This window comes from Nipponia nippon, unplaced genomic scaffold (assembly GCF_047370975.1).
Source record: "Nipponia nippon isolate SJK-2023a ecotype South Korea unplaced genomic scaffold, ASM4737097v1 scaffold_5, whole genome shotgun sequence".
NCBI classification, from domain to species: domain Eukaryota; kingdom Metazoa; phylum Chordata; class Aves; order Pelecaniformes; family Threskiornithidae; genus Nipponia; species Nipponia nippon.
The window spans coordinates 89,523,443-89,538,188 of record NW_028262369.1 but is presented as its reverse complement, the minus strand read 5'-3'; the positions used below and the strand labels follow the sequence as shown (position 1 = coordinate 89,538,188).

General features: G+C 50.0%; 1 protein-coding gene across 1 annotated transcript in view; it reads left to right on the top strand.

Moving 5' to 3' along the window:
* The first annotated feature begins 13,716 nt into the window (after positions 1-13,716).
* The window catches only part of ITGB5 (integrin subunit beta 5), a 63,714-nt gene continuing 62,684 nt past the window's right edge, over positions 13,717-14,746 (top strand). Inside the window, exon 1 of the mRNA XM_087733565.1 lies at positions 13,717-13,848. Within this exon, the coding sequence (XP_087589691.1) occupies positions 13,743-13,848 (106 nt within the window). The 5' untranslated portion in view covers positions 13,717-13,742. The remainder of the gene's footprint in view (positions 13,849-14,746) is intronic.

The following is a 14,746-nucleotide window of genomic DNA, read 5'->3' as shown; positions in this document are numbered from 1 at the left end:
TTATCTATTGACTAGCATCAACATTTCCTTATATATATAATATACATATGCACAAATATGTACATATATTTATAGATTAAATTAATTTAAAGCATCATTTAATTCCATGTTATATTTTGTGTTTTGGTTTTTATATATGCAGATTAACTTTTCCTATTAAACATTATCATTTCTCAGTACCAAGGCTTTCTTATATTGCTGCCCAGTGGTGTAAGTGGTTTTTTTTTTACAACTCCAGAGAAGATTTTATGTTAAAATTTGTGCAGAGTTTAGATGCAAGTGTGCACAGACTGGTTGCATCAGCACCCAGCTTTCACTCGGAGGTTCCGATCAGAAATATTATTAAATCTTAACGAATCTAAAATGTTTATTGTTGTAGGGCTGGCACCAATTTTCCGTGATCACTTTCAATGGGAATTGTGTAGTTAGTGCTGCTGGGTCTCCTTTGAAAATGCCGGACAAGCTTCTCTCTGTGATGGCAGCTTTGTGCGTAGCAGTCTGTTAATATCACACGGCTAAAAAAAGACATCTCTTCCAACTGAAATGACAAGTTTAGGGGCCAGTGGTAGAGAACACTGTATGTGGCTGTAGAGGTTACCAGGATGTGCATGCAGATGGGTTGTTCCAGTGTTCTCAGTGATCAAAACCAGCTCCCACTTGCCAGTTATGTGGTTGAAAACTTGGAACTAAACAGACCTGATCTTTCTCATGTGGCTTCTCTAGCAAAAGAAGATAGACCCTGCTTTCTCTGAATTGCCTGCAATGAGCAGTTCAGAGAAGCAGCCTGGTGAGAAAAGGTGCGAGTTTCTCTCTGTTGTTTTCCTGGATTTTCACTGTTAACGGGCAGAATTTCCTTCTTCCAGTTGACTCCTGTCCCCTTTGCTGCTGTCACCTGGCTGCACAGTGCCTGCCGTTGGCAGGTGTCCGTAGGACGCCAGGTTCTGGTGGCCCTAGCCACCCTCCATGGGCTGTGTGCATCTCAACATGCACAAGGTGACCTTTACTCCACGCGAGCAAGGCTAGCTGGATTTAGCTTTCCATGATACCTTATTCAAAGGATGGTAGAGATTTGGTCTTGTTTTGTTGACGTTTCCTCTGAGAGCACTCACCCATGAGGAGTGAAGCAAGGCATGGTGGCTGCCCTTAGCACAAGAGGCAGAGAGGCCCCGTCCTTCCTCCAGCTCTGAAAGCCCTACAAGGGGGACCAGCTCCCTTCCCCAACAGTTTCATTAATCTGTGGCCCCCCATGCCTGCTGCCCCCTTCTTTTTCTTTGAGCCCTGTGTGTCCCCATCATTCCCTGGGTGAAGGAGATGCTCCCTGCTTCTAATCCCTCTGCTAACTCCTTTTCTTTTCCCCTTTTTCCTGATCTTTCAGCAGCAGGGAAAAGTCCTGCTTCCAGCAGAACACACCAGGGAGTTTGCACAGGGTGAGGCACTGGAAAACGGGAGGGCTACAGGCAGAACAAATGGCAAAAAGTCACGAAGCTCAGTGTAGACTTCTACTTTGTTCAGCCAGCTGCTTTTGCTTGGATGCCCCCTCCTCCCCTTCTTTGTATGGCAGGCTGAAACTTGGGGTTGCGTGGAGTCTAATAAAAAGATTTCTCTACATCAAGAGTAACAGCCCATGCATCATGGTCTTTCATTGAGGTAAATTCCCTGGTTCCATCAGCTTACTGCAGAGTATCCTTAAAACATGTAACAGGAGCCTGCTATGGAGGCATATGAAAAGGCTTTTAAGTGTTATCTCTTATTCTTTGTCAAAGCAATAGGGGTTGGAAATACAGCTGAAAGCTCAACGATAAACGAAACTTTAATGCAGTAAAACTTTATTGAGGGTGAGATATCTCAACTTTTGCTGTCATTGATAATAAAAGCAGCAAAAATAGTCAGGTGTTTGCGTCATTTAACTGCAGAGGAATTTTCATTGCTCTAGTTCAAAGCCAATTTCTGCAACTGCAACCAGTTCTCATTGAGCCTGTGCTGGGGAAGGGCTATCAGATACTACTTGTAAGCCTTCCACTCTTTAGCATTTCAAAGGTTGCTACAGCTATTTTATCTGGACTGGAATTCTGTACCGAAAGGACAAACTCTCAGATACTTCACTTCTGTTTGGCTATTAGCAACGTGTGATTCTGCTGGGAAATGTGATCATGGAAAACAGCTCTTTGTGGTGTTTTATGACTGCTGCTGCTTGGCTCACGCTTTGTTTCAGCTGCCCATCCTTCAACATCCAACCAGGCATGGGAAACAGAGCCATGTGCGATCCTCACCTGTCAGTGTGGGAGAGGAGGCGCCTGCAGGCAGGGTGAGAGGCTTCGGAGAACAGCCACAACTTGTTTCGCATCCTGGGATCTCCCGTCCCTCCGCTCCCCCGAGATACGGGGCGTCCTGCTGGCACGTGTCCTGCAGAGGAGGCTGGAAGCTGGTGCCACTCAAGTCTGCCACCTACTTTTGTCCTGACCCAAAATTACGCTAGAGAGATTGCTTGGCACATCTGCACAAGGTGTACTAAAAAATGCTAAATGAGTCAGGGACAGAGGTTTGCATGGTTATAACACATAGTGGTATGGGGGTACTGGGATCATAGGAAAGGAATGGGGGTACTGGGATCGTAAAGAAAGGAATGCTTTAGATTTTGTGAATGTGCTGAAAATTCTTTTCCCCCAGGTTTATAAAACATTAATTTGTATTTTTTATTTTACTATTTTTTTTAAAATTTTAAATCAGTAAGTAATCTAGGACTAGCATTTGTTTTGCTAGCCCAGGCATTGCTTTGTACATAAGCTTCAACGTTTCCTTTCCTTTTATAATTTATTTTATATTTTGCAATGTTTTTCTCAAGATTTAATAGTTTTTCCATGTTTAGATTTTTTTTTAAGTCACATGCCGTTCTTCGTTCATCTGGATGCACCTGAGCATGTTCAAGTGATGCGAGGAGGTAGGGGAGGGGTATGGTGCCGTGGATGGCTGTAGGGTAAGAGCCTGGGTCTGGGCAGCTGCCTTAGAGGAGCTGTCACACAGTAACGTGATGGGACAGTGGGGTAAGAATGGGCTTAATCAGGCCTGCCAGATCTTCTGCTGTTGTCACTGCTTATGCCTGAAACCAGCCTGGAAAACAAGACATAAAACCCTGCATCCAAACCCAGCAAAGCCTGGCGTCCAAACTTGCATGTGAAGGCAGCACCTTTCAGGCCTGAAAGCAGGACACATTTTGCATTTTTCTGGTTACCTGCTGGTTAAAACCACTCCTTGTTTCCTTTATGAGACTGTTTTTACATGGATCCTGCATGTGATGTGCCAGGCTGGAGGCATAAACAAGTAAGAGAGAGCAATGAAGGTAAGACACCATTGAAGACTCAAGGGCTTGACTTTTCACTTCTTGTATACTTCCTTTGACTTTGATGGCTTGTTGTTTTCAAGGTGAACGATAGCACTCCTTCCAACAAGAGGAACAGGCATAAGGGGTAAGGAACCTCTGCCCTAGCAAGAAGAGCTCCCCTCCTCGCTAGGAACAGCTTCCCCAACAGAAACCCCCAGTACAGAGAGCTTTTAGGGAAACTCAGGTGAGGGCTGAAGGGATTCAGGCAGATGCCCCAGTGAACATCACTGTCCCTAGCTGGTTTTGGGGCGACCACCTTGGCTTCATCCTAGGCTCAGGAAGGTGACTGGACCCTGGCACAACCCAGGGACAGAGGATCCTGCTTGAAGTTTGGGGTTCACTAGCCCAGGGCTACAAACTGCAGAAAGGCAAGGGAGGCAAGCCTAGCACTGCCTCATTCATCTGCCACTCCTGTGAGAGGAGGACTATCATTTTTCAAGTTTAGCAACTGCAAAGTCATCAATTGCTATTTTTTCCCAGTTTCCCACCCTTCACCATTTTTTTTTAGCCCAGTAATGCTCCCTGTTTCAAAGCCTTGTGTCTGGTGTTTGTATATGGAGCAGCTTTGCTGTTAAGGGTTCCCAGGAGGATTAAATTGACTTGTCCCAGGTTTTGGGGTGTGAGCTGAAGATACTGATTTTTGCAGCAACTACTCAAAAACTGGTTTAAAAACTGGCTGGATGGCCGAGCCCAGAGAGTGGTGGTGAATGGAGCCAAATCCAGTTGGCGGCCGGTCACAAGTGGTGTTCCCTAGGGCTCAGTGCTGGGGCCAGTCCTGCTCAATATCTTTATCCATGATCTGGATGAGGGGATCAAGTGCACCCTCAGTAAGTTCGCAGATGACACCAAGTTGGGTGGAAGTGTTGATCTGCTGGAGGGTAGGAAGGCCCTACAGAGGGACCTGGACAGGCTGGATCGATGGGCCGGGGCCAACTGTATGAGGTTCAACAAGGCTCAGTGCTGGGTCCTGCACTTGGGTCACAACAACCCCACGCAACGCTACAGGCGTGGGGAGGAGTGGCTGGAGAGCTGCCTGGCGGAAAAGGACCTGGGGGTGTTGGTCAACAGCCAGCTGAATATGAGCCAGCAGTGTGCCCAGGTGGCCAAGAGGGCCAATAGCATCCTGGCTTGTATCGGAAATACTGTGGCCAGCAGGACCAGGGAGGTGATAGTGCCCCTGTACTCGGCACTGGTGAGGCCGCACCTCGAGTCCTGTGTTCAGTTTTGGGCCCCTCACTCCAAGAAGGACATGGAGGTGCTGGAGCGTGTCCAGAGAAGGGCAACGAAGCTGGTGAAGGGTCTGGAGCACAAGTGTTATGAGGAGCGGCTGAGGGAGCTGGGGTTGTTTAGCCTGGAGAAGAGGAGGCTGAGGGGAGACCTTATCGCTCTCTACAACTGCCTGAAAGGAGGCTGTAGCGAGGTGGGGGTCGGTCTCTTCTCCCAAGTAACAAGCGACAGGACAAGAGGAAACGGCCTCAAGCTGCGCCAGGGGAAGTTTGGGTTGGATATTAGGAAAAATTTCTTCACCGAGAGGGTAGTCAGGCACTGGCACAGGCTGCCCAGGGAAGTGGTTGAGTCTCCATCCCTGGAGGTATTTAAAAGACGGCTAGATGTCACGCTTGAGGACATGGTTTAGTGGTGGACTTGGCAGTGCTGGGTTAACGGTTAGACTTGATCTTAAAGGTCTTTTCCAACCTTAACAATTCTATGATTCTATGAAAAAAATCCCCAAACCCAACCCTAAAAGCCCAAAGTAGTCTAAGAACAGGGAAACCCATAAAACATGTCAGGTCACAATTAAACAGGAATAAGTAGAGCTAAAAATAAGAATCCATAAATTGCCTTGCAAAGGATGCTCTAACTGCTGATAAAAGGCTCTTTAAATATATCAAAGCCACAAAGGCAGCTAGGAAATCGGTGGGAATGCTGATGACAAAGGTATAAAAGGGGCAGGTGGGGATGATGAAGATGTAGCAGAGAAGCTCAGTGATTTCTTTGTGTCTGTTTTTACAGCTGAAGCTGTTGGGGAGCTTCCCACATCTGTCATGCTCTGCAGTGGATCAGCCGGAGGAGCCAGAGCAATCAGAAGTAAAAAGGTAACATGGAGTAAAGAGGTAGCAGGAGTAAAGGAAAGTAAGCGAAGTAGCTAGGTAACAGGAGGTGTAAGGTCATATAGCTGAAGTGCTTGTTAATAAGTGACCAAGGGACCGGCGCTGATCCAAGGGACCCAAAGGGGTGGCGCAGCCCAGCGGTATGGGAGACTGCAGTACTCAGCTGTGTTCCCAGGCCCAGCCAGCCCATCGCACCCCATAGACCCGCTGGGATGGGGTCTCTGAAGCCATTGGCTCAGGGTGGCAGCCAAACACCCACCAGAATTTGGGGGGTATGCAAAGCTAAAGGAGGTCAGCATAAAGCAGACAGTAAAAAAATACTTTACAGGCGCAGGTGGTGAACTTGCTGCCACAGGGGGTTGTGGATGCTGTATCTGCAGGTTCAAAAAGAGAGATTAGGCAAATTCAAGGATGTAAATGCATGACAGAGATGTACCCTCTAACAACAGGATAAGAAAGTGGGGGTGCTGGAGGAAGGGGCTGTAAAAGCAGGCAGGCCTCCAAGATAGCCCCTCCTGTTGCAGCCCCTGCAGCAGAGCCTGGGGCTGGATGGACATCCTGGGCCAGGGGGACATTTCTCACCTTCTGAACATATTGACCTGCTTTTTTCAGTGGCAGCACGGGCTGAAAGGTGATGCCTGGGGTGTGCGTACATAGCGTGCCTTGTATGCCCTAATTATGCCCAGGCTGTTCATAAACTGTGGAGAGGCAGGGTAAGATGCTGTACACCGGGCTCTTTACTGTTTATCTAAGAACAGCCTCATAAAGCCTCATATTTCGAGTTATCTGCTTCCATAAATTTTCCCTTGTAGAAACAAGAAAATGCAAAATGCTTCCTGCTTTCAAGCTCGAAAGGTGCTGCCTTTCACACGCAAACTCCAAAGAGCAACCTCTGGAGAGCAAAGTCTATTGCTCTCCTCTCCACAAAAAGCAAACCAAGACCAACAGCCTCCACCCTCTCTCCCGTGGTGGAAGCAAAACAGCTTGTGAATGAGCTGTGCCTCACCTGCTTCTCTCTGTCCCCTGACCCTGGGCAGCGTCCCCCATGGCACCCGCCAAGGTGGGTGACATTAAGGGGAGTGAAGAGAAAATATCTGCCCACCTGCTGGCCCAAACATGGCAGAGGTTTCCCCAGAGGAGCTGGGAGACTTGCAGGGCCAGATAAGGTGGATAAAGGGAAAATACGGCATTGAGAGGAATAAGAAATTTTGCCCAGGACTCCAGAGAGGGCTGTGGAGGGACACTGCTTTTGGTGGGCATCTATGGCAACCAAGCACTTTCTTCCTTTTTTTGCCTGTTCTGAAACACTCTCTGGTAGCACCCCGAGGGACATTTGTCCCAGCTGGTTTCCCAGTTTGGTCATTGCTTTGACAGTCAGTTTTCTAAAGTGACATCAACAGCTTCCTAGAGTAACGTCTGTCACATCTCGGTGGGCTGGGGAGGACGAGGAAAGCTCTCCGCCCTCCTGAGATGGCTCCCCTAGACCCTCGCTGCTGTCATTGCTGCCTGCCCCGTGGCTGCTGACATGAGCCTGGTTAAACATTAGGGCATCTCTGCCTCTCCTTTAGTCATGCACATCTAGGTGTAGCTGGGGAAACAAAGTCTGCCGCATAAATGAGATTTTGGAAAAAAGTCTTTCTCTGAAGTCCTTTATGCGTAGAGATCCTTTTATGGGGTAAATCAGCCAAAAAATTAAAAAAATGTCTCATATCTGGGACAGTCAACAAATTCAAGAGGTTATTATAGTGCTAAGGTACCTAATTCCCTCTCAAGTAGAGGAATGTTTAAATTGGTGGGAATCAGGGGTCAAGTCCAGGCAGGTATTTCGGTGCCTAACTTGTACCGACATTAATGGGAATAAGGGTCCCTGAGGAGGAATTGCGGACCAGGGCCTATATATCATTCCTATAAATGAAACAGGGCTTGTGTTGCACATGTGTAACAGTACGTTATTATTCTTTTCAAAGCAAGGTCTTTCCTTGTAGACTTTTCATCATTTCTCATCTGTTTTGTCCTTCCAAGGTTGGTGTGAACAGATTCTGCAGCAAGCTCATGCTAGGCAGAAACTGTTTGCCAGAAAAATAAGCAAAAAACAGAGTCCAATGATTTATTTCAGGTAGTGATTAAATAGCCAAGTGTCAACTGAAATTTGAAAAACCTGCCTGGGGCGTTGGGAGGCCCAAACCGCACATATCCAGGGTGAATTTCTTGGAAAGCTGTTTGTACCTTCGGAGCACTCTGCTCACCTGGGCACTTGGGACCTAGGCTTTTACTCCATTCAGTGGGAATTTTGCCAGAGATCTGAGTGGAGCCAAGCCTAGCTGGCTCTACCTGCTGACATATTAAATCATATTTAATGATGCTTCCCCCCTCTGCATGCATACAAAGGGAATCTCTTTGGGCTTTCCATTTATGAGAAACCCTCTGCTAGGGTTATGGAGTACTAATCAAAATGGGTCCGGTTTATTTGAGGCAAAATGTGCAGGAAGAGAGAATATTTCTTAATACACCATCCAAGGTGGTAGGGACAGACCTTCGGGCTATCAAACCCTCCTCCCGCTCCCTCCTCTCTGACTTGGCAGAGTCCCTGGCCACAAGATGGAGCTGGCTCTTTGCAGTTGCAGGAAAAGCCACAAGAAAGGCAAAACCTTTTAATGAGCACATTTTAATTGGGGCTAACCATTAACAGAGACCACAGGCAGGCTTTCAGTCAGCTGCTAATTTTTAACCCTCTCCTGTGTCACAGCCTTGTGCATCCCCATGCCCGTCCCTTTGACGGCATGCTCTGTAACTCCGGGGATTGGGGCATATTTTTTGGGGTGGCCCATGGCTGGAGACATCCGTCATCCATTTCTGTTCAACACATCAGTGAGCCCCTCCTGAAAACAGCTGCTCAGGCAGCCAAGTGCCCCCCAGCCTGCGCTGGGAGCTGTATGAACACCAAAACTTGCCCGGTTTGGTCTGGCTCCATCACCGCTATTTGAAGAACTCATGTTTATGCACCTTAAGGACACGAGGAAAATCTCCCCCATGTACCTCCCTTGCTTTCCAGCCCAGCAGCTCCAGGCATGGACTTGCACAGAGATTTATTCTGAACCCTGCCTTTTTTCATTCAGGAGAGGGACAAAACTTGGCAAGGCAGCTTTAGGTGCCATTCTCTGCTTTATTGCAATGCTTCCCCTCAGCAGGCTGAGAGTGGTAGCGTTGCTCTTGAGTAGCTGAGGACAGAGGTTGGTCCTCAGGTGCTAAAAATAGATATTTTTATAACTCTTTTTATAGCAGGCAGCAGCAACTTGAGCAGCACCTTTAGCCCAAGGATAGCACATACTGTTTGAGAAAGGATAAAATTAATGACTGTCATTTTTTGGCAGGTGATTGTTGCCTATTACTGACACGGATTTTGTGTGAATTGGAATTTTTTTGTAGCTTCCATGGAAAAAGCAGGAGACAAACTTTTTCCATGGTTGTGAAAACCCCAGCAGCCAGGTCTGTGAGTAGGTGGGGATGGCAAAGCCAAGCGGTGCCCACAGCATGTGCCTCTCACTCCCACTTCCCATCGCAGCACGGCCAGGAGGACCAGGCAAACACAACAGTCAGGAACTGGAAAGGAAGAGAAAGTGTTTTCCTAATACAAGAATTGTTTGTAACATGGTGGAGGTCCCCAGGGTTCAAAGGAGTTTGCCTTTTATTTCATATCCCTGATCCTACCCCCCAGCTTGATCCCAGCTCCCGCCAAAACTCCTTTTTATTAAAGCCATAAATCAGCCCAGCTTGATCATTATCTAGGTTCCCATTTTGCCTGTCTTTCATTGTATGAAGAGCTGCTTGGACCAAAGAATGGAGGGACGTTCAGGACCCGCTGTGTGCTGGCAGTGCCCGAGGCCGGGCTGCACCTGGATTCCTCTTCCAGAGATGACCAACTTCGCTGACTTCTGGAAATGGGTAATCTCAGCTGTCTTTCTGGCACGTGAGGAAGCTGCGCTTGAGATATTATAGTTTCTGAACTGACTGCAGATATGGTGGTTAAATGAGTTATATCCAATAATGAGGTTATAATGAGTTATATCCAGTCAGAAGATGTCTCTTCCAGCTGGAGCTGCTAGTAAGTAGCAAGCCTAAACTTATGCCACAGAGTCTAGAAATGGGAGAAAGTTGGAGATGTCCTGGGATTTTACTGCAGGATCAAGGCAATAGTTTATGAAACGTCAAGGCAGAGGTGGAGCATCACCCTGAAACAGGCTGTGGCTGTGGTCTGGGGCTCTGGGACCGGCATTTTGCTCTGACTGGTGCAGAAACAGGAATCATCATTGAAAATCTAGGACATCTTCAGTGCCATGGCAGACATCTAGACATGACTCAGGTGCTTTTATCCACCCTTCCTGCCACGAGGAAGATATAACAATGAAAACGTATCTTTAAAACATCCAAAGTGTCTCTGATAAAGCATTTTATTTGTTTTGACTGATAATAAAAGAGCCAAAGAACTAACTTACAATTGCATCACTTGCAGATACACTGGGTTTATGTCCTGCTTTGACCATAGCTTTAAAATGCAAGTGATAAGAAAGCAAGCACAAAGATCAGGCCTTTCCAGCCCGGGGTTTTCCTCTCTCTGCTTCATCAGAACTGTGCAATGATACTCAAAACTCAAGTTCAAGGACCTCTGTGGCACCTAAATATTTGAAGGAATCTCAGGGATCTCAGTCCCATGGACTAAGGGATCCACAAGAATGGCACTTTGTAGACAGGAGACATGATGGTCAAAAGGGAAAAGACATGGGCAGCGGTGATGGCTGTTCCTGGAGATCAAGAGTGACTTTGTTGCTGGTCATCCTTTCACAATCCCCGGGAGACAGAGCCCTTCTTCGGGTTCCCATCCCAAAATCGTGGTCCTGCCTCAAACTCATCTTCTGCTGGTTTGTACGATCCCTTTGTCCTTAATAATCTTGTTAACACATGGGAACTTAAAGCTTTTTTCCCTCAGTCCCTTATTCAGCACGAGGGAATCCCAGGAGGAAGATGAAGGGCTTATCTCGTTTTGTACATGGAGGCAATCTTTTTGGGCATCTGCTGTCACCCTGTTGCTGAATCTGTAAAAGCAGCTGTCACACATCGGTCCAGCACCCTCATCATGGGTAAGCAGGAAGGATTAATACAAACATGCTCTCTGGGGACCTCATTTCAGGCCACACGTTGCCTCTGCTGATGCTTCATTTCTTGGTCTGCAGCCGATCTCAGGGATGCAAAGCTGCCTGCTCGCTCATGGAGCTGAGCTGCCCACCCCATGGTGGGTGCATTGCCCAAGTTCAACCATGTTCAACCACTGCAAAGTCCCCCTCTTGAGGTTACAGCTGCTGGCTTGGTCTTTAGTGCAATTACATCCCCTTTTTTGCTGTGTATGGGGGCAAGAGCGCAGCGCTGGCTTCGGAGAAGGGTATTAACGTCGTTCTCATCGGGGAAGCTGCGGCACTTCCTTCCCTGCAGCGCTGCGGGGTCTTTCCTTGTAGAGCAGTGGGCCCACACCATGGTTTGTGGGTCAGCAGTGGTGTGCTGGGACAAGATATAGAGCCTGTGAATCTGTGGGACCTTCATAGGGGGTTGGCTTGAAAAATATGATAAGCGTACATGACTGATAGCAGATGTTTAGCACTGACAACAGCCCATGGCTCAAAAAATGTGTAGTAGCAGCTCCTAACCTTCTTCCTTCTCTCAGGGGTTTCTCGTGGGGGCTGCACGGTGAGCTCAGACTGGGCATGGCAGGCACCGGGTGCTCGTGGCAATGCCGCAGGCGCCCATGGAAAGCGACAGCAGGCGCTCGACCTCGCCTGAGCCCGGCTAAATATAACCGGTGATTGATGAGCTCCTGCTCCTCGCCTGGCTCCGGTCCCACGGCAATACATTCCTTCTGAAAGTCGTCCCCCTCTTCCTCAAATCCTCTTCTCTACTACAAGTCTCACAAGGTGGTTTTCCTCCCTCTGAGTAGTTTCCTCCTCCCATGACGCTGCTTTTCCTTTCTCCCTCTTGCTCATTCTCCACTTGCCCCTGCTCATTCACCACTTGCATCTGCTCCTTCCCCCCAGCGCTCCCCGGGTGGCACAGCAGGACACAGGGAGAAGGGATGAGGGACGAGGGTCTCCCTGCTCCTATGGCCAAGGCGATTAAAGCTCTCACGCACAAGTGTATCTATGTATGTTTGTGCATGTGGTTGTGTCTCAGGGTACTTGGGCATGGCCAGAAGCTCTGAGAAGGGACTTCTAGGTCTACGTGATGCTTCTCTGGGCACTAAGGCTCGCATCAGGCATTTTATCTCATGCAAAAGTAGGATCTGCTTTTCATTTTCTTTCTCTTCACAGAAATACCAAAAACGCGCCGCAGAGGAGCAACCTGCTTTGAAGTCCCTGCACACCACGGTGTCTCGCATTTCCAAATCAGTCACAACGTGGCCGGTATTACTTTTATTATTAATAAAGGGTGACGGGATCCTCCTTATTGGGCTCTTGGGATAAGAAGGATCTCTGATGCTGCCCCTTGCCCATGCACAGCCGACGGCTGGAGAGCAGCCCGTAGGTCACCGCCTGGCCCATGCATCACGTTCCCACCACAGCAGATGTTTTGGTCAGGCATCCAGTGATGTGTTTGCACTGGTTACAAGCAATACCCTTGTGATGCTCCTACAGCCCCACCAGGAGTTAACTCTGATTCAGCAGCACCAGGATGGTTAAAATGTTACAACTTTTGTAGGCGGGTATTTCCTAAGACAACAGTCAGTCACTGTAAACCCAAAGCTGGTGTCTCCCAGGGGTGTGGAGAGGCTGAAGAAATCAGCGAGGTTTATGAAAGCAGTGTTGGAAATCAGTGCAAATAAGGGGAAATTTTGGCAGGTGGCGTTACCGTTAATCATTTCTTTCTGAGAAGAGCAATGCAACGTATTGGATTGAGGGCATGTGTTTCAAGCAAAATTAAATGGTGAGATTTAGTAGACGTTGTAAGTGGCATGAAGGTCTGCAGGCCATGGGTAGTTAACTGTTACTATAAATTGCCTTTAAAATCCGTGATCAGCTCTATGGTTGATTTATGATTTCTTTTAAAAACAGAAGAAAACAGAAAGCTCCCCAGCAACCCAAACACAATCATAAATCTGCTGTTTCCTTTAGATCTGAAGTGCTGATGTCCCATCGCACCAGGGACAGGCGGTGGGCGTGCGGACAGTGCCAAAAAGCCGGCAGGCAGGGCAGCGCTGCCCGGGTGCCCTTGCCTAAGGAGCCATTTAACAGATGGACGCAGTTTGTTTGCACAGCAAAAATCCCTGAAGCAGGAAAATGCCACGTAAGAGTGGCCGGTGACCCGTGGGGACATCAGCGCAAGCCCTGCCGTGAGTCAGGAGAGGAGGGAGCGCGTTATTCGTGTGCCTGTGGGCACACGCGTGTCTGTGGGTGCCTGTGTCTGTGCAGGCTGTGCGTGTCTGCCTGTAGGTACGTGTCTGTGGGTGCCTGCGTCTGTGCGTGTCTGCCTGTAGGTACGTGTCTGTGGGTGCCCGCGTCTGTGCAGGCTGTGCGTGTCTGCCTGTAGGTACGTGTCTGTGGGTGCCTGCGTCTGTGCAGGCTGTGCGTGTCTGCCTGTAGGTACGTGTCTGTGGGTGCCTGCGTCTGTGCAGGCTGTGCGTGTCTGCCTGTAGGTACGTGTCTGGGTGTGCCTGTGTATGTGCACCCCTGGGTCTGTGCAAGTTACGCATGTGTGTGTGCACGCGTGCGGGTGTCTGCACGCATGTATGAACAGGCAGGTGGGTGTATGCCTGTGTGTGTATGAAATGTGCACGTGTGTACACGCGTGATGTCGACATGCACACGCACGTACGCGTGCGCGCTTGTGTGTACGGACGTGCGGGTGTGTGCAGATGCAGCGTGTGTGTGTGTGTGTCCGTGTGTGTGTGTCCGTCCGTGCACACGCATCCACGCGTGTGCGCGGGCCAGGCCGTGCCCGCTCCGCGCCCGCGGGGGCCGGGGTTACGCCTCGCTGCGCGGCGGGGCGGGGAGGTGGCCGCGCACCCTCGGGAGCGGGGCGGACGGGCGGACGGACAGGCGGACGGACAGACACACGGACACGCAGACCCGCCGCCCTCGGGGCAGCTCCGCGGCGCCGCCCCCGCCTCCTCCTCCCGCCGCCGCCGCCGCCGCCGCCGCCGCGGCTGCACAAAAGGCGGCGGGGAGGGCCCGGCCGGGAAGGGCTGCCCGGCCGCCCCGGCCGCCCGCACCATGCCCCGCCGAGGGGGGCTGCCGGCCCCCGCCGCCGCCCGCCGGCCCCCCCCGCTCCTCCTCCTCCGCCTCCTCCTCCTGGCCGCCCCGCTGCAGCCCGGCAGAGGTAAGGGCCGCTCCGCTCCTCGCCGCTCCGGGCCCTGCGAACGCCGCCCCGGAAGGCGGATGATCCCCCCAAACCCGCTTCTGGGCTCCCTGCGCTTCCCCCGCCGGCCCCGGGGCCTCCCCGAGCCGCCCTGGGGTCCGCAGCCCGGCCCCCCCCGCGCCGCGCTGCCCCCGGTTGCCCCGCGCTCCAGCAGCGCTGCCGGGCGGGGACCGCATCCCTGGGCTTCGCCGTGCGGGGTTTTACACCTTCGCATCGCGAAGCGTGGAACGGCTATGAGTACACCTCTCTCTCTCTATACATAGCTTACTGGAACAGCTATAACCACTGCTATTCAGGGAAAAGCACTTCCCTGGGATGTTGGAGCAGCGTGTATTAATTGATGGATGAAGAACTGCAGCATAAAGCCACCAGCGTTCGCTCTGCCCCTGTCCGATCTCCACGCTCACCTTCTATCGTTCCCCCACGTCCTTGCCTTGTGCCCGGGGAGCGGTCCTGCTCCCCAGCAGGGATGCTCTCCTGGCTCCCGGACGCACTCGCAGGCTGCGGTGAAGTTTGTGACTCTGCCTCGGTAGTACTGGAAATGAGTTTTCTCTCCCTTCTGAGCACTCGGGAAAACTTTTTATATAAAGGGAGCCCACAAAATGCCTGAGTCCACCATCCTGGTACTTACTCTCAGTGCTTAGTGTTTTAATGAGTTATCTTAACAAGAGGCTCATCTTAGAGAGTGCTGTGGCACACCACTGCAAAAACTCTGAAGAGGTTTTTCTTAGCTTTTTTATTTATTTATTTTGAGGGTCTGATCCTTAGAATCGATGATTTGATCATGCAGGAGGCCATCTCAGGAAGAGGCTGTTAGAATGCTTATTGTAAGCCTGAATAAAACAATCTTTTTTCACCC